The sequence below is a fragment of the Trifolium pratense genome, linkage group LG4 (genome assembly GCF_020283565.1).
Source record: "Trifolium pratense cultivar HEN17-A07 linkage group LG4, ARS_RC_1.1, whole genome shotgun sequence".
Lineage (NCBI taxonomy): Eukaryota > Viridiplantae > Streptophyta > Magnoliopsida > Fabales > Fabaceae > Trifolium > Trifolium pratense.
The window spans coordinates 48106763-48130596 of record NC_060062.1 but is presented as its reverse complement, the minus strand read 5'-3'; the positions used below and the strand labels follow the sequence as shown (position 1 = coordinate 48130596).

At 34.8% G+C, this 23834-nt stretch overlaps 1 protein-coding gene across 1 annotated transcript; it reads left to right on the top strand.

Annotated features, from left to right (window-relative positions):
- The first annotated feature begins 13230 nt into the window (after nt 1-13230).
- Nucleotides 13231-23608, top strand: LOC123881659 (BEL1-like homeodomain protein 2). The gene is made up of 6 exons (XM_045930379.1): nt 13231-13309; nt 13482-13683; nt 13837-15361; nt 16975-17360; nt 19678-19738; nt 22522-23608. Exons 3-6 carry the CDS (start codon nt 13940-13942, stop codon nt 23131-23133), a joined length of 2481 nt encoding a protein of 826 aa, XP_045786335.1. The 5' UTR covers nt 13231-13309; nt 13482-13683; nt 13837-13939; the 3' UTR covers nt 23134-23608.
- Nucleotides 23609-23834: the final 226 nt, after the last annotated feature.

Sequence of the window (23834 nt, the reverse complement as noted above, 5' to 3'; positions counted from 1 at the left end):
TTTCTACTGAAAGATGGAACTAAAGTGAAACATGAATCAGAGCTTAAAAAAGACATACTCACATCATATGCTCTAATGCATTTCTTAGGGGGAAAATACACTACAAGAAAATGCCAATTTAGTGACCGCTTTTGGCGGCCACAAAGTGGGAAAAACGGCCACAAAGTTGAAAATCTGGCGAATTTATCGCGGCCATGATCGGCCGCAAAAATGGTCGCTGGTAACACTGACCAGCGACTTAGTCGGCCGCAAAGTAAAAAAGATAGGTCTGACACACTTCCACTAACTTACCGGCGGCCTAAGCCGCCACAAAATACATATATTTTTTAAAAAACAAATAAGAATGGAAAGAATATGCAATTTCTCGATAAAGTAATTTGTTTTGGAATTTTTCTTTTGCCAATTGAAAACAGATCTTGCAAATAAGATCTAGCAATTTCTTCTTCTTCTTCTTCTTCTTCTTGTTCTTCTTCTTCCTCCAAATCAAAACAATTTCTTCCAAACCAAAGCAGTTTTACTATCTCTTCTCCCTTGTTCTTGATCTATTTCTTTCCTTGCTATGGTTGTTTGTGTTTTTTCTTTTTAGTTGCTAGCATCGCTTTTGCTTTTGCTTTTGCTTTTGGGTTGTTGTTAATGGTGGTTCGAAAGTAGTGATTGTGATGATAGAGGTGTTGGAGAGATTGAAAGATGAATATGTTGTTTGTGTTTTTACTATCACTGATTTTGGTCTTTTATTCACCTCTTCTTTGTTTGTTCTATTTGATTCGGTTGTGGAATTGAAGTGGTGGAGGTTAAGGTGTGTGTTTGTGGATATTGAAAGTGGTAGAGGTTAAGGTGAATGGTGATGATTACGATGGATGAAGGAAGGTTGGAAAGGGGAGGCACATAACATTTTTTTTTTAATTTTGTCTAACTTTGCGGCAGTCATAGCCGTCACAAAGCGTTGGAACGAATTCCAAGACCTACCTGCGTCTTTTTTGCGGCGGTTTAGGCTGCCGGTAAGTCAGTGGCTGATTTTGCAGCGGATTAGGCAGCCGGTAAGTGGTCACTTCGTTCCAGAAATAATATTTTTTAATTTTGTGACCGTTTTTCTTCATTTTGCGGCAGCTTAGATGACCATAAACTTACCGGCGACTAAAATGGCTGGTAAGTGAATATTGAATCATCGAAAAATTAATGTATTCTTGTAGTGATATAATTTGTCAAAATATTAATAGTTTAAAAACAAAAATAATCACTTAACGGTAGATGTAGTTTCTACAACATACGTAACTGCATGGTCATTGTACATATGATTTACTTTAAAGAAACATTATATATAGATAGAGAATAAGAGATAATCATTACTTACGAAAACCTGTATGTATGGAATGTATGATTTACCAAAACTCAAAATCAATTATGTATCGAATTAAGTTATACTAGTGTAAGCAAGAACTATGAATAGATAGCAAATTGTTATATCAACAGGAGGAAAAAATAGTAACTTGCAAGTTACAACTAAATAATCATCGTTTTAAAGGAAGAAAAAAATAGTGGAAAAGGATAGGTCCAACGGTACTCAAACATATTGAGGTCAACAAAAGTATGTAACAACACAATTAATTTTATCTTTTATGGACTTAATCAATAACTTTAAGCCTCATAACCTCCATTTGAATTGAAGAATTTCTAAAAAAACAAAGAGACATTTTCAACAAATTAGAAGACTTCCAAACACAATTTGCTCAAGCACCATACAGAAGACTTCCAATGCTCAAGTCTACTGAAAAGACTTATAATGCTCAAGCACTTAGCAAGAAACTTCTAATTACTCAAGTACTACTGACAAGAGAATTTTCAATGCTCAAGCTCGCAGCAAGAGACTTCCAAATGCTCGTCCACTAGTAAAAGACTTTCAAATGCTCAAGTCCAAATGACACGAGACTTCTCAAACCTAACTTAATCAAATAAAGTTAGAGGCATTTCTACACTTGATATACAATCAGAGGTGTAGGCTTTAGAAGACAAAGAGACTTCATTACTTAAGAAATTCTAAGATACAAACATTTGATAGGAAATTCTAAATTAAGTTTGAGCAAGAACTTTGACATGGCACTTCCAGAAGTATGTCCAGAGTCTTAATCGTCTTCACTTATTCAGCTCCTTATATAGGCAATGACAATAGATATGTTGAAGTTGAATACACGCCCAAACTTAAGTCTCGGAGAAGCTTGATCAAATACGTTGATTTCTTCCTTCATATAGATAATGTCATTGAAAGACATTTGAAATGCTTTGCCACAAAAGGAAGTTATTGTTTCTTCCAACTTGTCTTTGTTGTGCACAAATAGTAACAGAAGGTAATAATAACGAAATTGCAAACAATAAGAACACAAGAAGTTTGATAACGGAGTTCCCCTTAGGTACGTCTCCGGCTGCAGAATTCGCTACAGCTCGTTTCTATTAGATGAAAGAATGAATTAGGGTTTCAGTGTTACAAGCGGTATATATAATAATAATAGAATGTCGAAAATACCCCTGCACCATACCGCGGGGGGCTATCGCCCCCCGCACCCCCCTAGCGCCCCCCAAAACATCTGGTCAAAGCCCATATGGGCAGGGGGCGGCCGGAGCTTCGCTCCGCTAGCTCAGCTCCTTGGCCGCCCCCAGCCTCTTCCTGATGCATATATGAACCATACTCAACAATCTCCACCTTGGTGAATATCAAACCCATATGAAGAACCTCTGTATGACATCCGCATCCTTAGCGCTAGGGGGGGTCGTTTCCTTCTTAACACTGAGGAACATGTAACAAGTCCAAGCAATGCTTGAACTTGTCACTGGTGACTGGCTTGGTCAACATGTCAGCTGCATTCTCTGAAGTATGAACCTTCTCAAGTAATATCTGTCCAGTTGTAAGTAGCTCTCTGATCTTGTGAAACCTCACATCAATATGCTTAGTTCTGGCATGATACACTTGATTCTTGGCCAAGTAAATGGCACTCTGACTATCACAATGCAGTTGAACTCCACCTTGCTCAACACCGAATTCCTTCACTAATCCTGTAAGCCATAAGGCCTCTTTGGCAGCTTCAGCTACTGCCATGTACTCTGCTTCAGTTGTTGACATAGCCACTATAGATTGAACTGACGATTTCCAACAAATAGGTCCTCCTGCAAGAGTAAACACATAACCTGTAGTAGACCTCCTGTCATCCATATCACCGGCGTAGTCTGAATCAACATATCCTACAACTGAAGGATTACCCTTTTCACTGCTAAACATGATACCATGACCTGTTGTACCTTTCAAGTACCTGAAAATCCATTTGACTGCTTCCCAATGATGCTTTCCTGGCTTAGACATAAACTTGCAAACTTGACTTACAGCTTGTGCCAAATCTGGCCTTGTACAGACCATAGCATACATTAAACAACCAACAGCACTGGCATAAGGAACCTTTGACATATACTCAATTTCTGAATCTGACTTCGGACACTGATCCAATGTAAGTTTAAAGTGATTCGCCAATGGAGTGCTCACAGCTTTCGAATTACTCATGTCAAACCTGTTTAGTACCTTTTCAACATAGCTTTTCTGAGAGAGCCACAATTTTCTAGCTCCCTTGTCCCTGTGAATTTCCATCCCAAGAATCCTCTTAGCAGCACCTAAGTCTTTCATGTCAAATTCTTTACCCAACAAAATTTTCAGTTCATTTACATCATGTAAATGGTTAGCAGCAATTAACATATCATCAACATAAAGTAACAGAAAAATAAAAGAGCCATCATCAAGGCTCCTGACATAGACACAACAGTCATACTCACACCGCTTGTAGCCAATCTGAAGCATGTAGGAATCAAACCGCTTGTACCACTGCCTGGGAGATTGCTTTAGACCATATAGAGACCTCTTCAATTTACAAACTAGTCGGCCTTTTCCAGTGTCACTGAAACCCTCTGGCTGCTCCATGTAAATTTGCTCATCTAGATTACCATGAAGGAATGCTGTCTTCACATCCATCTGTTCTAAATGCATGTCTCGGCTGGCTACCAAGGCTAACACTGCCCTGATAGAAGTATGTCTAACGACCGGAGAGAAAATCTCATCATAATCAATCCCTTTCTGCTGTGAGTACCCCTTTGCTACAAGACGAGCCTTGAACTTTTCCCCTTCTTTTTCTGTTACTGCTGGTTTTCTCTTGTACACCCACTTGCAACCGATAGCCCTCTTGCCCTTAGGAAGCTGAACAAGCTCCCATGTCTGATTTTTCTGTAACGACTCCATTTCTTCCATCATAGCACCCATCCACCTTTCTTTCTCCTGACTGGCCATAGCCTCTCGAAATGTGGAAGGATCTCCAGAACTAGTAAGAAGTGCATATGCTGCCAAGTCTTCGTACCCATATCTTTCTGGTGGCTTAATGGAGCGTCGTTCTCTATCACGGACAAGCTGATAATCATTTTCTCCAGCTAAATCTTCAGTTGCTCCACCTAAAACTTCAGTGTCATTATTAGTTGTTGTAGTTTCAGGAGGTTGTTGATGTACCTGTGGTATGTTATTGGTTGGTGTCGGCTCAATTTCTACCTGAATGGCTTCTTTGTTAGGACTTCCTCCTGCTGATTCTGTCACTTCTGGTTGTTTCAACATAAATTGCTCATCAAAAACAACATCTCGACTCAGAACCATCTTCTTTGAAACCGGATCCCATAACTTAAACCCCTTCACACCTTTAGAGTAACCGACGAAGACACACTTCTTCGACTTTGGATCAAGTTTGGATCGATCTTCACTGGATATATGCACAAAAGCTGGACACCCAAAAATCCTTAAATTGTTAAGATCAATGGGTTTACCTGTCCATACCTCCTCTGCAACTTTCCCCTCCAAAGAAGCCCGTGGTGACCTGTTAATAAGATAGCACGCCATGTTAATTGCCTCTGCCCAGAAACCTTTTGAGAGTCCTGCATTCAACCGTAGACATCTTGCCCTTTCAGTTAAAGACCTGTTCATCCTTTCTGCAACACCATTCTGCTGCGGTGTCTTGCGAACTGAAAAATGCCTCTGAATACCATGTTGCTCACAAAATTTCTGAAACTGTGAATCGGTGTACTCTGTCCCATTATCTGACCGTAGATACTTGATTTTTCTGCCTGTCTGATTCTCTACCTCTGCCTTCCACAATTTGAACTTTGAAAAGACTTCAGATTTGTGCTTCATGAAATAAACCCAAAGCTTGCGAGAAAAATCATCAGTAAAAGTGACAAAGTACCTTGACCCTCCCATGGATGCTTCTCTAGTTGGTCCCCACACGTCAGAATGTACATAATCAAGAATCCCTTCTGTTTTGTGTTTCCCAGGTCTGAACCGAACACGACACTGTTTCCCAAGAACACAATATTTGCATAAATCCATTTTGCAGCTACGAACACCCTTCAACAGACTCCTCTTATGAAGTTCCATCATCCCACGTTCACTGAGATGACCCAAACGCAGATGCCAGAGTTTTGTTGCATCATTATCAGACTCAACCGACGCAACATCACCTACAACAGTATGCCCCAACAACTTGTAGATGTTACCTGCAGTCCTCTTTGCTCTCATCACTGTCAATGCACCCTTGCTAACCTTCAAGATATCCCTATCTCCATCAGACCTGTATGAGTAACCATGTGCCTGTAGAGTACCTAAGGAGATCAAGTTCTTTCTCAATTCTGGAATATATCGAACATCAGTCAGTGTCCGCACACCACCATCATCCATAGCAATTTTAATCTGCCCTATTCCAGTGATAGCACAAGCTTTATCATCACCCAAATAAACAAAACCAAAACTGCCTGACCTGAATGTAGTGAACCACTCCCGATTCGGCGTCATATGATAGGAGCAACCAGAATCAAGAATCCACGCATCTGTGCACTTGCTAGATGAAACACAAAGTAAGTCTCCCTCACTGCCAGAGTCATCAGTTTGAACTATATTGGCTGAAGTTGATGCCCCTTTCTTTCTGTTTGGACAATCCCTCTTCCAATGGCCAATCTGTTTGCAACCGTAGCACTCTGCTGTTTTCCTGTTCTTAGATTTATTCCTCTTCTTTGCAGGACCTGTGTTACCCTTGTTCCGTCCACGATCTGAACCGCCCTTCACATACAAACCGTCGCCTTGACTACCGCCCTCTGTGTTATGCCTCCTTTGATTATGAGACAACAATGCAGAACTAATCGAAGCGAGAGTAATAGACTCTTTACCGTAAGTAAGGGTAGTCACCAAGTGGTCGTATGAATCTGGTAACGAGCACAACAGTATGATTGCCTTGTCTTCATCGTCCATCTGAACCCCAAGCCTCGTCAGATCGGTGAGAATGTTTTGGAAAACGTTGACGTGTTGTTGCAAATTTGATCCTTCCTCCATCCTGAGACTGTACAACCGTTTTTTCGCGTACAACTTGTTCATAAGCGATTTCTCCATGTACTGACTCTCCAATTTATCCCAAACTTCCTTCGGAGTTGTTAGATCAAGGATATGATGCATGACCTCGTCTGAAACGCACAAACGTATCAAACCCGCAGCCTTCTCCTTCATCTCTGTCCATTCGGTGTCGTCCATGTCTGCCGGCTTCGTCTCGCGCAACGCCTTCTGTAGACTCTGTTGCGCCAACAGATCCTTAACCCTTCTCTGCCATAATCCGAAATTGCCCGTCCCGTCGAACCTTGCCACTTCGAATTTCGCAGGATTAAGCGTCATCACTGATACCAATTGTTGTGCACAAATAGTAAGAGAAGGTAATAATAACGAAATTGCAAACAATAAGAACACAAGAAGTTTGATAACGGAGTTCCCCTTAGGTACGTCTCCGGCTGCAGAATTCGCTACAGCCCGTTTCTATTAGATGAAAGAATGAATTAGGGTTTCAGTGTTACAAGCGGTATATATAATAATAATAGAATGTCGAAAATACCCCTGCACCATACCGCGGGGGGCAATCGCCCCCCGCACCCCCCTAGCGCCCCCCAAAACATCTGGTCAAAGCCCATATGGGCAGGGGGCGGCCGGAGCTTCGCTCCGCTAGCTCAGCTCCTTGGCCGCCCCCAGCCTCTTCCTGATGCATATATGAACCATACTCAACAGTCTTTGAGTAGTTTGTTTGATACTGCACGTGATCAGAAGGAGACAAAATTGACTCTGGTCTTGATAGTGACACTTCAGAAGTTTTTTATGCTAACGTGTCCTTCAACTTCTATGCTATTCAGAGGCAACATTCTTCAAAAGCTACTTTTTTAAGATCCTGACTCATCAAAATCTGACTTGCTAGCTTCTGATCTTCTTCAGATTCAAGATTTCCTTACTAAAATTCGTCTTGTAACCTTTGACCAGTTGATGTGTTTTTTCCAGTAGCTAACTGGTTCTTGTCAATGGTTCTCCTATTGATTAGACAAACATTCGTAAAGGTTTGAAACAAGGAGATTTATTGGGTCAAAGTATTGGTTAATTGGTGCTTAATTTAATGTCAAAGACAATCTCTATAAGATTCTTTGAAGTGGGAAGCTCGAATATAGTGGTATCCTATTTTCAATATGCAGATACCACTCTGTTGATAGGAAAATTTATAGTTAAGAATTTATGGACTATGAAAGTGGTGTTTCAGTGGTTTGAATTAGTGTCAGTCCTTAAGATGAACTTTTCAAAAGCAATTTTCTTAGAGTGAATTTCGATCATAGGTTTGAATTAGTGTCACTTTACATTCTTTTTTGTTTTAAAGAATGTAATGGCAAAATTCACAAACATTATAAATATTGAAAAGTTGAAAATCTCATATTCAAACATGCGTGCTTACATATCAAATGTTCATGCACATGGGCGGACCTATGTTGAGGCTAGGTGTGGCTATAGGCTATAGCAACACAAGACCAGCCCAATTTTAAAATAAAAAAAATTAAATAATTATGAATAGAGACAAATTATTTGTTGGCAAAAACACTTTCCGGCTCATATATCCTCTTGGTCTTAATTTCAATCTTTCCCCTATTTTTCCTCTCATCATGATGACAGTCTTTCCAGTTTTCCCCAAAAATTAGTAATTACATTTCCGTTCTCCATGGTTTTAGAATCTTCGTTCTACAATTGTCGCACGTTGTGGTCACCAAAGGTAATTTTACTAGGTTTCTAGTAAATTGGTAACGATTCTTTGTGGATTTATGTGGTTTTTGGTTTTGAAAAATTAAAATTGTACATAACATTGAAATATTTATAGAAAGATTAGTAACTGCATTACTTTTTGTCTTTTTGAATGACAAATAATATTATTTATATATATATATATATATATATATATATATATATATATATATATATATATATATATATATATATATATATATATATATATATATATATCGTAACTGCATTACTATCATTAGTGTTAATTTGAAACATTAGGTGGATTCATTGAAATTGAAATATTTTTAGAATTCATTGCACTATTTGTATTTTTTTTTTAAAAAAAAAGCAAAAGAAAATATTATTAAACGATACTCCAACAAGGCACAAGACATGCTTTGAAGGATAAAAATACAAAGCACCAGTTCACCACAACTTTACAAATACAAGCACCAAATAATTAAGGTCACCAAATGCTTGTCTACCAAGACTTAACTTCCAAGCCAAACTGCAATAAGAACCCACTTCTAGAAATGAACTGAACCTGCTACATAATAGCAACGATCCAAAGTCTTCTAAATTAAACAAAGGCACACAATAAAATGTTCCCTATCATAATGCATACCAGCAGAGGACCAAGACTGTCTAGATTTGAGCACATCATCCAAGCACCAACAACCTGAGGACAACTATAACAAGAACTTTGCAAAAACGCCTAACTTGCGCAACCCCAAAGATGAGCACCAGCACATACAAGATTTGAGCTACAAAACTGCGGCCTAGCACAAGATGGGATGAGAAAAATGGGTATCTTAAGATCTAGCTTCAAGTCACTAACTAGCTACCGGATCAACGACGATGATGCTATAATGCATCAACGACAGATCCAAAGCCATCCGGACAAGGATTTTGAGATGCAATCAAGAAGACCCACTTTCTCAAAAGAAAGACTTGTGTCAATCTAAACCTAGGGTCAAAATAAACCTGCTCTGCTCACAACCTCACCGTCCTTGTTAAAGCGCCACGAATCAACCAAACGCAACAACAATCTAAAATTCAGGCTTCACGAATACCAAGACAATCCCTCGGGGTTTAAGCACCACGAGCCAATATCATAACCAAATCTGTTTGATTTAAAATTCAACCAGTTCCAAGAGGTCACTTTCACCTCTTCTAGCAATTTCTGAACACAAATTTCCTTGTTATGGGAAACCTTTCCATTTCTTGTTTTCCAAATATTCCAAATACAAGCGAACCAAATCACCATAGCTCGTCTAGCGAGTTCTCTACCACCGTCGATCAGGCCTTCGAACTGTGGAAAATGGGACAAACCTTCGTTTTGGAATGCAGAAGATATCTCAATCCAATGACAAATATAATACTAAACACGTGAAAATTTTGGACACTCAAAAAATGAATGAAAAACTGATTCTTCCCTCCCACACCCGCCATCACACATTAAGGATCCCTGCCCAAGGATGCCATACCTATGAAGGTTGTCTTTAGCGGCTATTTTGTTTTGAAATAGTCTCCATGCCAAACAAGATACCTTTTTCGGTACCGATTTGTGCCAAGCCTTTGACCAACTTGTTATAGAAGAACTCGGTGATACCGACAAAAGGTCCTTATAAACCTCTCTAACTTCATAAATATTTGACGTCTCTCGACCGGCTAAGTCTAAGTTACAAATGTCATTCCACCAAATGTCACACCTTATCCTCCTATTCTAGATTCCAAAGCTCTCAACCCATATCTTTTTACTAAGGCTCTATACCATAGACCATTTCTTTCTGTTCTCATTTTCCATACCCATTTTCCTAACAGGGTACAATTAAAAGCTCTCAAGTCTCTAATTCCCAAACCTCCTTCATCTAATGGTCTACAAACTTTATCCCAACTTACCCGATTAATTTTTTTCTCTTCCTCATCACTACCCCCCCACACCCAAAGAAACTGTTTGAAGAGAGATTCTAGTTTAGAGATGATACTTGAAGAAAGAGAGAAAGTAGACTGAAAGTGCAGACAAGACTGATTTTATAATTACAACCCGACCTCCAATGGACAACTCTTTATTTTTCCATTTCTTCCACTAATTGTATTACTTTTAATTTGAAACAAGATGTGTGATCCAATGTTTTAAGAACCGGACCGGAGATCGAACCGTTGTGACCTCCGGTTCAAGGGTCAATCGGTCTAACCGGTTCAATCGTTATTGGACCGTTTCCATTGAACCGTTCATATAATTATTCTATAATAATAATATGGAAATGAACTAATTAGTAATTTTTTTTTTACTAAATTAGTAATGTTATTATTTAGGCTTATTAGTGTGATATATTCTAAACTTTTATTTTTATCAAACATCAATACTTTTAAGCCCAAGCCCACTTATATAACTAGACAAACTACTACTACTAACTACTAACAAACCCTAGAATTAATAAAATGAAAAAGTAAGTAGCAGCATAGTAAGCCGCCACCCACCATTTCCATCCTCCATTCCTTGTTTTCTTTCTTTTTTCTTTTTTCTTTCCTTGTTTTCTTTTTTTTTTTTCTATCTTTTCTTCTTCTCCCAATCCTTCTTCTATTTACTCTAGTTCCATATTGTTGAGTTATCCTCTCATGAAATATGAATCAAAACATAATCATCTTTTTCAAGAACAAAAACCATGTCAGCTTGTGTTATTTGTGGATGAAAGTATGTAATATGTTTTTCTTTCAAGATCTGGTATATTTTTCTTTTATCATTTTTTTATCCTTTTCTCTTAGGAATCTATTACGCCGAAAAGAAACAATAAACAGGGAAAAAAATGATTTTTTATTTATTTTTTAAAGTAGATTCCGAACCGGCCGGTTTTTTAAAACCGCCCCCGGTTCAACGGTTTGGACGGTTCAGGACGGTTCCGAACGGTTCAAAACGGTTTTTTTTCCGGTTCCACAGACTACCGGTTCTTAGCACTCATCCGGACCGCTGCTGTGTTCGGTTCCCGGTCGAACCGGTTGAACCGGCCGGTCCGGTCCGGTTCTTAAAACATTGGTGTGATCAATGATTAAATGATCATCCCGTAATTTTTATAGAAAGTGATGTACATTTATTAATGATGTGATTTTAGCTCATTTTCAACAAATGAATGATAAATCATTTTCTTTATAAATTTAGTTACTACGGCTATTTTAAAAATAACTTCTTAATAAATTTAATTTGATTTTTTGACCAAAAATACAAACCGATAATTTATGTGTGAATCCGCCCATATTCATGCAACTATATAAACTGAATTATATTATGCATATAGACATTGGTTAATAAGAATAATTCTATAAAAGTGCTATATTCTATAAATATTTACAAATTTTAACATATGTAAAATAACCTAAAGTGTATAAATGTCACCTTATTATACTACTAACTTTTTTATGAGGTAACCCAAAATGTAAAAGCTAACATTATCCATAGTTTTTTTAAAATTAACATAGTTATAAATGATTAGAAGTTAAAATTAACAGTTAACACGATTCCAAGATGATAATTAATGCAAGTTAAAGAAGGCGAAACATAAAAAACACCTGTAAAAATCAAAGGCTTCACCAAAATAGAAAATGAACATGACCATCAGTGACAGTGCCAAACCTTAAAGCGGTTATGGGTGCTTTTCAGAAACTATGTCTCCCACACAATTAAACCTAACTTGTCTATTTTGCCCATCCAATGGCACGTGCCATCTTTCAATTTCCTTTACCCTTCCTAATTTATCAATTTCTCATTTCCTATCTCACTTCACCTATTAATCTATTCATAAATTAATTTTGTACCAATTTAATTTTTAAATCACCAAATTAACCTTGCTCCTTATTGTCTCCCTTTGCAATGATTACCTAGGTTATTATGGTCATTTCAACATAATAAAAAAGATGGGGTAGTTTGGATCATTGAGATGACTTTGTACTGACCTTATCTTTATTTTATTCGTATAATTTTGTGTTGGTTTCCAAAGGACGGATTCAAATGACAATAAAATCCAACACTTCCAATGGCATATTCATAGATATATTTTACAACACCAAATCCAACCCTAATAAAATCTTCAGAAAATATTTTCTTTAACATAAATTCCAATATTCTGTTCATATTATCTTGGCTGTCAAGCATATAATAAATGAAATAATATTATTAGAAAATAAATGAGAAAAAAATATTAGATCATTAAATATCTAAAATGAACCTCTCACATATTATTATAAAATGGAGTCTTACATTTTTTAATAAAAAACAAAAAATTTATTAAAGATATTAAGATTCACCTTTGCATCGTCCATATTATCGAACCTCATAAATATTCTCTTATTTGAAGGTGATTAATTAATATGACCCTCGAAAAAATAGTCAAAAGGTGAACATTTATCATTTATAGTAAAACAAATAGGTAGGAGAGCTCACTTACGGTGGTTGTTAATCTGACATGTTGTTATTTGGTCGATCTGAAATTTTCGGGATGACTTAATCTTTTCAAGGGATCTTCATCGGTTGAATATCTAGTTGATAGCGTCAAACCCTGCTAGCCTTGCTCTCTTTATGAGTGGGAGGGACAACATATTTTGTACTGGAACCGTAGGAGTCATGTGTGGTGATTCTGGGGACTGGTGGTCTTGGTGGAATATGGGCTTGTTTTTTGCCTTCTCGTGATTTATAGCTTGTGGATCTTGGTCTAGACCTGTCCTGTTTTGTCTGTGTCCATATTAGACGGTTCCTTCTTTGAAAAAATGATTCCTTACTATAATTTCGACAATGCAACTACAACCTCAATCGTCCGATATAAATAAATGTAATTGTTTGATACATATATAATTTGCATCGTCTAATTTTAAATCAATAACCGAGATTATCTTTGTGATATTACTACATAACAAATCTAAATCCCCTTATTTGAGACTAGAAAAGTTTAGTCTTCTTCCACAATGATCCTCAATTTTTTAATTCCATTTTTTTTATATTTGCAAGGTTATTATGGTAATTGTAGAGCATGAATATATTTTGTTATTGGCTTGCAATCTATTACTACCACATATGTTAATTTTGTGTGATAGTGAAGAATTAGAAGAAATGTAAATATAAAAAGACATTATTGGTGGGAGAAAAATACTAAAGGAGGTAGTGAAGATCAAACAAGAGTGAGAAACAACGACCTCTTCTCTTTCTTCTCTCTTTCTATCTCTCTCTCTCTCTCCCTCTCACTGCGTTTATTTGAGAGAGATATATAAGTCCCCTCCGAATCCACCATTTTTATTAATTTTTATAATTCTATGCTATATATATAATTTTCCATCTTTCTTTTTCCATAAGGTTATTGCAAAGACAACAGTACACTAACTGCAAAGAGCAACAAAGAGAAAGAAAAAGAAGTGAAAGAGACGAGAGAGAGAGAGTGCATATGTGAGTGTGCCTTGTTAGAGAGAAGAAAGAATTCAAGAAGCTTTCAATTTCTCAGAAGTGAAAAGGATGTTTGAAAACTCTTCATCCTTTCATACTCTTCTTCATCTTTAAGGTACAATATTACATGTGTGTCTAATATCTCTCTCTATATATATGTAACATAAGATGATATAACAAATGTTGAAAATGATGAAATGAAAAAAAAAAAATTCTATATATTTTTCTTTCATCAATTATATATGATGTTTAATGTTTAATTTTACAGATTTGTTTATGTCCGAGCCCGATCGATCTTTTTTTATTGATCAATTCAATTGAATTTGAAAGCAAAAGATAATAATGGTGAAGTTTATGATGAAGATGTTAAGATGGGAATAGCAACAACACAATCATCAATTCCTTCAACTTTCTCAAATTCATCAAACACTTACCAATATCATAATTCTTCCTTTAATTCAATCTTACAAAAGTCTCAAAATTCAACCAATTCTATGTCACAAGATTATCACCACCACCACCAGCAAGGAATTTTCAACTTCTCGAACGGATTCGAGAGGTCGAACACTCCATTAGAAACCAACAATTCACCAAACCACCAACAACAACAAATTCAAAGAGACAAAGTCAGACTACATGGCTTCGACTCACAACAACAACAACAACCACCACCACAACCGTCTTTAATCGGCGGTATAGAAGAAGAACAAGAAGCTCTCCCGGTTTATGAAACAACCGGAATGTTGTCTGAGATGTTCAATTTCCCTCACGGCGCCTCTTCTGCAGCTGAATTATTAGAGCAACAACAACAGCAGCAACAACAACTGGCATCCACACGAACACCACCACCGCCACATGGAATAACCAATTCCAATGACTGGTACGGTAACAGACAATCAATTTTAACAGATTCAAAAAATCATAATAATAACCGTGACAGTAGCAGCAGCAACAGCAGCATATTTCATCATCATCAGATGTCAAACATAAATGCTGAGTCAGCAGCTGCCATGCAGCTTTTTCTCATGAATCCACAAACCACCAGATCCCCTTCTCCTCCACCATCTACTAATTCTTCAACTCTTCACATGTTACTTCCAAATCCTTCAACAACAAATCTTCAAGGTTTTAACTCCGGAACCACCGGAGGGTCATTTGGTCAATTCACATGGGGACAAGAAGGAGCAGGAGGAGGAGCAACAACAAGTCATCATCATCATCATCATCATCAACTCAACAATAACCAACCTGAGATTGCAAGTGTTGTTGAAGGACAAGGTCTTTCATTATCTTTATCTTCTTCCTTACAACAACAACAACATCATTCAGATGAATTAAGAATGGGTGACCCTGCTGGTTTTTTATATTACAATCAAGGTGGAGCCGGAGGAGTAGGAACTTCTTACAAGAACATTGGTGGTGTTCATCATCATTTACAAGGAACTGGATTAGGACAAATTAATCATATTCATCATGGACATGTTGGATTTGGTTCATCATCTTCTCCTTCTTCATTAGGTGTTGTTAATGTGTTGAGAAATTCAAAGTATGTTAAAGCTGCTCAAGAATTGCTTGAAGAGTTTTGTAGTGTTGGAAGGGGTCAATTCAAGAAGAATAAATTTAGTAGACAATTATCAAACCCTAATTCAAATCAAGGCGGCGGCGGTGGCGGTGGTGGTGGTAGTGTTGGTGGTGCTTCTTCATCTTCTTCAAAAGATGTTTCACCTTTGTCACCAGCTGATAGGATTGAGCATCAAAGAAGGAAGGTCAAACTTCTAACAATGCTTGACGAGGCATGTAATCTCTCTCTCTCTATCTCTCTATTCTTTCTCTCTCTTACCTTCTCTCATTCATCAAGAGTCAAGGTCTAAAAAATATCTTTGTTAATTTTTCTTTAATTATGATTAATTAATTAAAATAATCCATTAATAAAACACACATATATACTAGTCCTCTAGTGAGTATCTTGAATTTCAGAAAGGCAAAAGCCGGCTTCTATAGCTAGTAGGGTTCCACAACTTAGGATCAGTTGGTAAGGATTTGATCCTTATTTTAATCAAAAACTTTTTTTTAATCTTAAGATTCTATTGGTGAGAAGATTTCATTTTATATAGTACTACTACTAGCATTTTTTAATTTTTTTTTCTTGAAAAAGAAAAGTAGTTTGGTGAAAGTGATAAAAATAAGACACGGCACTATACTTTGTTCGGATTCATATATAAGCAAAAATTTACTTTTAAATTATTCAACAACTAATGTATTTAGTTTATAGTATACACTAAATACATTAATTATATAAAAAAAAATTTTTTTACTTGTATATAAGACCAGAGGAGTACTGTTTCTCTAATCTAATCAACTACTATATGAGAATACGTCCATCAAGAAATGACGTTTCTTCTGATTATTAATTTTAAGACTGACCAAACAAAACAGAAAAGAAGGCACTCAGTCACCTCCCAATCATATGTAGTACTACGTAGCAAAGTTGTTAGAATTGCATTATCATCATCTCATATCCATAAACATCACATATTAATATTTCAAGTGATTGTCATTCTTAATATCTCATGTCACTAAATTGGGAGGTATCGGGAGAAATGTCTTTTCTTTACTTAAATGTTCTTAAATTTCATTTAAGAGAAATTAACACTAGCACATTCTTCACTCACATTCACATTTCACTGTTCATAGTAAAATTTACACATTCCTAAGTTTCCACTTTTTTATATTTTATTTATAATTTTTTAACAACATTACATCTTACATATAAATAAAGAAAATTCTACATATAATTAAGCTAGTAAAAAAAAAAAATACTATATGGTATAAAATTTGTTTGAGAATAGATAATCTCTCTTTCCACATATTTATACTTTTTCCTATCTCCTTTTTAATAATTAAATGTCTCACCAAATTCAAATACTTAAATGGTGGGAAGTTAAAAACAAATTTGTACATTACATGGATTAATTAGTCGGCATATAAAATCAGTGCAAATTTGTACATTTAAATGATTTTATTTCACAATTTGCATCATGTTTACTTTTTTTTTTTTTGTAGCATTGCATGGATTAATTAGTCGGCATATAAAATAATTAATTAAGTAGGTTGGTTGATCCATGTAGCTTTATTACAAACCACACGATGGGATGATGAGTAGTAAATGAGCACGTGCATGCGCCGAATTAATCTAAGTGAACATTTTAGTACACTAAATATATACCGATACACAGTTGAGATGAATAATTCTGATAGGTCTACAAATTAATAGATTAATATTTGTGAACTCATCAGAATTATTTATCTTAAAAATGTATCGGTCAATATTTAAATAAAATATGTATCGAAGAATTTATGATATTGATATGATATAATAATTAATAAAACATATATTTGTTTACAGGTGGACAGAAGATACAGTCATTACTGTGAACAAATGCAAATGGTAGTGAACTCATTTGACTTAGTAATGGGATATGGTGCTGCAGTTCCATACACAGCATTAGCACAAAAAGCAATGTCACGCCATTTTCGTTGTTTAAAGGATGCAATAACAGCACAGTTGAAACACAGTTGTGAGTTATTAGGAGAGAAAGATGGTGTGGGGACCTCAGGTTTGACTAAAGGAGAAACACCAAGACTTAAATTGCTTGAACAAAGTTTAAGACAACAAAGAGCGTTTCATCAAATGGGGATGATGGAACAAGAAGCTTGGAGACCACAAAGAGGTTTGCCTGAACGTTCTGTCAATATTTTGAGAGCTTGGCTTTTTGAGCATTTTCTTCACCCGTACGTTCTCTCTCTCTCTCTCTCTCTCTCTCTCTCTCTCTCTCTCTCTCTCTCTCTCTCTCTCTCTCTCTCTCTCTCTCTCTCTCTCTCTCTCTCTCTCTCTCTCTCACTCTCATTATTGTTATGGTTAGTTCATTAATACTACATTGCATACCAAACAAGTCATATCATATCTGATATATACCATGATTTGACTCACTTGACTTACGTATCGTGGGATGGATAGCTCAACTGATTGAGTTGGTTAAGATAAGAATTAAGGAATTGAAGATTCAGTGTCAAGTCCCGACAATGACAAAAAAAAAAAGCTAACATAAAAATTTGTCATTCAAAAACAATATATCTTCATATTATTTTAAATTTGTTTAACAATAAATACTCCTTAGAATAAAATGACAGTATGAAAAGAGATCGTAATTATAATCTGAACTACTTTAACAACACAACATTACTTATATTGATTGCGATTATATGCAATATCAAGTATAGTGAAACAATTGATACTTCTATCATAATTTAAAATCTCATTAAGAGTAAAGGATAAAAAAATTGGATGTTGCATCAGTGGTGCAACGATAGAGTTGACGGTTTGGACTTTCCTTTCCAAAGATTATATTTGATGTAATGGTTTTAAGTTGTTGGATTTGAGTGCAAACTGCACTCATATCCAACTACTCTACAACAACTACATTAGAGATTGAATTTGAGAATAAAATTCAATTGCACGCCTTAAATTTAGAGTGTGTTTTGTAATTTTATTTTTAGAAGATTTTGAAAGAATTTAGGAATTTAGATCTCCTATGGCTCCTGCGTCGTAGAGATGCAGGAGTAGAGATTATTAGATTTAATGAGATAAACTTTTTTTTTCTTTCCCTAAGGGTCTCTACAATTGTAGCACCACATAAATATAGGAGTCGAAGGATCCAAACACTCAAAAGCTAGGGTAAGATAACTGATAAGTTGCATGGGTGGAAACCTACTACTATTATAATTCAACAACTCATAATAATAATTGTGATTTATTAGACTTGAAAGAAGATGAAAAACAGTTAATGATTGCAAGATTATGACCAAGAAGTGTATATACATACCGTGACATAATATGATATATTTATTAATTTTATAATAAATTGCAATAAAGCTTAACACAAGGTACGATATAGAAAGATACCGTGATCAATATTTGGTGTAGTATAGAAAAGTAAAGTAGCACAGTTTCTGTTAATTAACGAATTAAGAGGAAAAAGGAGTTGCAGAGGGAAAAGCATCTCCCCCATCCCAAAGAGAGAATCTAAAAGTCATAATATAAGCAACAGTCATTAATATTGCAGACACCCTGGATGTTAATAACTCTCCAGTTAAAAGCTGTAAAGATATAATACTAGCATTTACTGTATACAGTATGTGCATTGCATTTGCATCAAGTCTTTTTTTAGACAAAGTTACTAACACTATTAAAATTCATATGCAACACTGAAATTTTGGGTTTAAACTCAGATAAAAATATTCATTGTTCAATCTAACAATATAGACATTATCAATTAACCTGAAACCCATTTGGGGCGAAACGTTTTTGGTCGGGTAGCCTGTTTTAACAGCTCTACTCACGACCAAGACACCTAGCTACCCAGGAAACAACCGAAGCCAAACTAGTTTGATATCACGGACACGGTCGATATGTCAGAATCACAATGATTCACCGTAATTTTTTCCAAAGTTACACTATGTACGTAGCTTATGGAAAATCATGGTAAGTCATCGTAGTAATTCTGACATATTCACCGTGATACCAAACATTGGCTAAACAAACGAAACCAGAAACATGCTCTATCGAGTAGGGCAACATAAACCACCCAACCTACAAACCAAGTACCACTCGATCCAATGAGCCAATCGTACACTACTCATCGGCCAAAATGCTGGACGGATTCCACCACCCACTCGTATTATATGTAGAGATAACCAGACGTCTTACCGAAAAACCATTACACTGCATGAACTCTTCGTTCACTTGTTTTAATTAATTGCAACTAATTTATTACTAACAACATGATAAAGTAGGAAAAGTGATTGCAGAAATTTACTATACTTGTGGTAAATAAATTGGCAGTTATTATGAGAATAGGATCTTTCTTTATTTGTTGTTAGTAGTAATGAATTCATTGAATATTGATTGATTCATAGATTCTCACGCCAGAGTAGACAGACAGAAAGAAAGGTTATGAAATTTTGATAGTAATATTAAGAGAAAGGTGAATATATGTTTATACAATTAAGGGAAAGGATTGTAATGTCATTTTCTGGTCTCTTTCCTCAGGTACCCTAGCGATGCAGATAAGCATCTCTTAGCAAGACAGACTGGCCTTTCCAGAAATCAGGTTCGTCCCCTCCACTCTTAGCTTTCCACAATCAAATTGAGAGAAGAAGAAGAATAAGACAATTATTTTTTTTGTTAAAATTATATATATATATAATTGATTGATTACATGCACGGACCACATGCATAATAATAAGATAAAATAAAGTAATGAAATATGATGGAAGAGATGTGATGAGAATTGAAATGAGAAGAGAAGGGACCATTTGCAACTTACTCCCTCCGTCCCAAAAAGAATGACCCATTTTGAATATATGCACTATTCATATATATTGTTTTGACCATATTTTTCTACTAATAAATAAAAATAAATATTAACATATAAGATGTTGTTAGATTCGTCTCGATGAGTATTTTCAAAATATCAATTTTTTATAATTTTTACTATTATACAATTAAAGATATTAGTCGCCAAAGTTATGCATTGGCATGCGTGTTTCGGTCAACTGGGTCATTCTTTTTGGGACGGAGGGAGTACATTGTTTTGTTGGGTTTTGTTTTTCTTTGGTTTTTTCCTCTCTTTATTATTTCTCTTCCTTTCATACAAACACAAAAACCAACATCCTCTTTATCATTTATTATTATGTTTCTTCCTTTTTCTTCTTTTTCAACTTTTTTTAAAAAATTTTTAGGTTTCTTGTCTTTTCTTTTGTTTCCTTTTTTACAAAAATTATAGAATTTCATATTTTGAAGTTATAGTCAATTTGGCAAAACAAATTGTAATTTTATTCAAACATTAAAATTATATTGGCATGTAATATAATTCTATCAAATTCACCGATCATTCAAACATACAATAATGCTTTCATCTGATACAGAACTCGTAAACAAATTATCGAAACTTTAGGTATTTTTGAGAGTATCTTTCAATTTTTCCTTATAACAAGCATTTTCTCTCTCATATATATTGGATTCACTTCCCCCCAACTATACAATAGGGACAATAAATAAGGAAAATAAATGATCATTTCTTGATTTTATTGTCTCGTCGTGGTAAATTCCTTTCATGTTTATACCCTCTCTAGTCACCCAATTAATGCAATATTAAGTATTCATATGCAACTTCGTTTTTCTTTTACTTTCACATAGTAGTAAATATTTTCTATCTGAATTATTAATAATTTATGTCTTCTTTAATTTGTACAAAAATTTGTCAGAGGCATAACTTCGCATAACAACTATACTCTATCTTTTTCTTTTTTTTTTATGACTTAACTATACTCTTTCTATTCTTAAATATAAACACCTGTTTGATAAAACATTTAAAATGTATTTGGTCAAAAAATATTTACCTTGGCAAGTGGAAACTATAGTGTACTCTAATTTAAAATATAAGTAGAAGTTAAAATATATTTTGGTTAAAATATACTACATGTTACAGTAATATCTTACCCCATATGTATATGCTTACACCTATAATAGTCAGTGATGATATATGAGGAAGGACAACACAGTGTACAATCCATAGGCACATACAAAACTTTGTCCCTATATCTTAAAATTCTAAGAAAAATTTGTTCATACGCATTCATATTTATTGTCATTTCTTTGTCATATATAACAAGTACTAGAGCTACTTCAACACAACAATTAAGAACAGATTTTAACATAATATCAATGATTATATATTTTTTAGAAAATAGGATACATTTACTATTTTCAATATATTTTAATAAAGTATTGTATCTATTATTCATCTTTTATTATTTTAAAATTTAAATTTGCTAAACATACTATCGGTATCTCTTTGACCGGTTTTTTAAGAGATTCATATTAGATTGACCTAGAAAATAAATAAGTTGCGACAAAATGTATGATAAAATTTGTATTCCTTAAGTATTTTCAAGAATCCACATGAATAATAAATTTAAAAAATTTAAAATATATTTTATATTTTGATAATGTAAGGATTCATATCATATACATGTTAATGTAAGGTTAATAAGATTTTACAATTTATTAATGAAATTGAGTAATTTTATCAATACCATATACATGTTGTAGAGGGACAAACTGAATTGAAAGAAAGTAGTCTTTTATGTTTCCTTTATACTTAAAGCGTACAACACAATTGAATTATTGAATGTACTTTCAACTTTGTTGAAAATTATAACTGGAGGTCAAAATCAATTGCATAGTTCGAGTTTTGCATGCCAAAATTGTGCCATTATTTTAAAGATCATGACTGTCACAGCCAAAAATTTCCTTATCAAACATTCAAATTTTTAGATTTAATTACCTTTTGAGGTGGATTTAAATTTCAAGATAAATTTTACCTTATAACTTGGCTAGAAGAGATTCTAGGTCTAGGTATTAGAAAGTGATTATTCTTTAGAAATGAAGAAGGACCTAGGCCTATGAATAACGGTTTGGGGTGAGATATTCTCGCCAAGATATGGAGATGACCGTTTTGCATTTTTAGGGAATATATATCTCACGTGATCTATAATTTTGGTACTCAGTCTCAAGGGGTTTGACAGAGTTTATCCTTACTCCTTTCTTATATATTTTGGAAAAATTTCTTGACCAGGCCCTCCATATCCTGATGGACCATTCATCGTCTGTGGGCGAACAGTCCACTTAAACAAGTTGGGCCTTAGGCGAATGATACCCCGTATTTTGTCCGGTCCACTACTTTTTCTCATGGATAATGAAATTCTTAGTTTACAATTTTCTTGAGTTAAATAAGATGAAATATATAAAAGTAAATGAGATGTAGACAATTAGACTGCATAGCTAGCTAGCTAGTACATTAAACATGTGTGTTGTTGTTTAAATGTTCAGGTATCAAACTGGTTCATTAATGCTAGAGTTCGTTTGTGGAAACCCATGGTAGAAGATATGTACCAACAAGAACTTAAAGAAGCTGAAGCATCATCAGAAAGAGATGAAGAAGATCATCAAGAAAATAATAACAAGAATCATCAAACCAGTACAAGCAACAACAACATCACTAGTGGTCACATATCTACAACTACAAATATTGCACAAACTCCAACACCACCTTCAACAACAACAACAACACAACCTACTAGTAACAACAAGAGATCCAACAACAATATTATTACTATCAATGCCAATGAAAATGACCCATCACTTACACCAATAATAAATAGTAATAGACAATTACCCTTCTCGGAAAACCAATCTGCCACCCAAAAAACCACCGTATCTGAGGTGGCGCCACCTATCTCCGATTCAATGAATATTGATGACACGTGTCGACATGGAAGCTTTGTTACAGGTGAATATGGGTCCACTTCAGCTGACACACTCATTAGATTTGGGACCACTACTTCTGGTGACGTGTCACTCACTTTAGGGCTACGTCATGCAGGAAATTTGCCAGACAAAACATCACCACCTTTCTCTCTTACAGACTTTGGAGGCATTTAATTTTTTATTTTTAATTTTTAATTTTTATTTTCATCTATTATAATTATTACTTCACATAAATAATAATAATAATACATATTTATTATTTATAGGTGGCTGTTTAATTATTATAAAATCAAAATTATGATATTATTATATACTAGATCATCAAAAGAAAACTTTTTTTTTTCTTTCTATTTTGGTTTCTCTATGATATTCCTTTTTTAGCTTCTTTAATTTGCATTTTATGGAAGGAAAAGAAGAAGGGGATATGGTTTGAGAAATTGTAGCATTATGTGTCATCATGATCTCATCAGCTGGCTGGCTAGCTAGGTGTAGTGATCTGTAAAATTGTATAATAGGGTTTTTTGTACTTAATTAATTAATGAAGGGTTTGTACCTAATTAATTAGATAACACTTGATCTAATTGATAACAGTTTTCTTGTATGTTTTGTAGATAGAATCAATTTGAACTCTGATAGTTTTGATCTTTTATATATATTATATTTATCATTCAAAAAATAAGAAATACATTCAATTTGAATTTGTTATAATGCAAATTGAATTTTTATTTTTAATTTCTTTGGCATATATACCATTTGCATTTTCTACAATGGGTAATGCAAACGTACATTTATCTATAGAGATAGTCTTTAGTTGGCTTGTCAGTTTTTATTAGGATTGTCATTTCTTAAGTCTGTTGGGTTGTCTACTAGGTTGA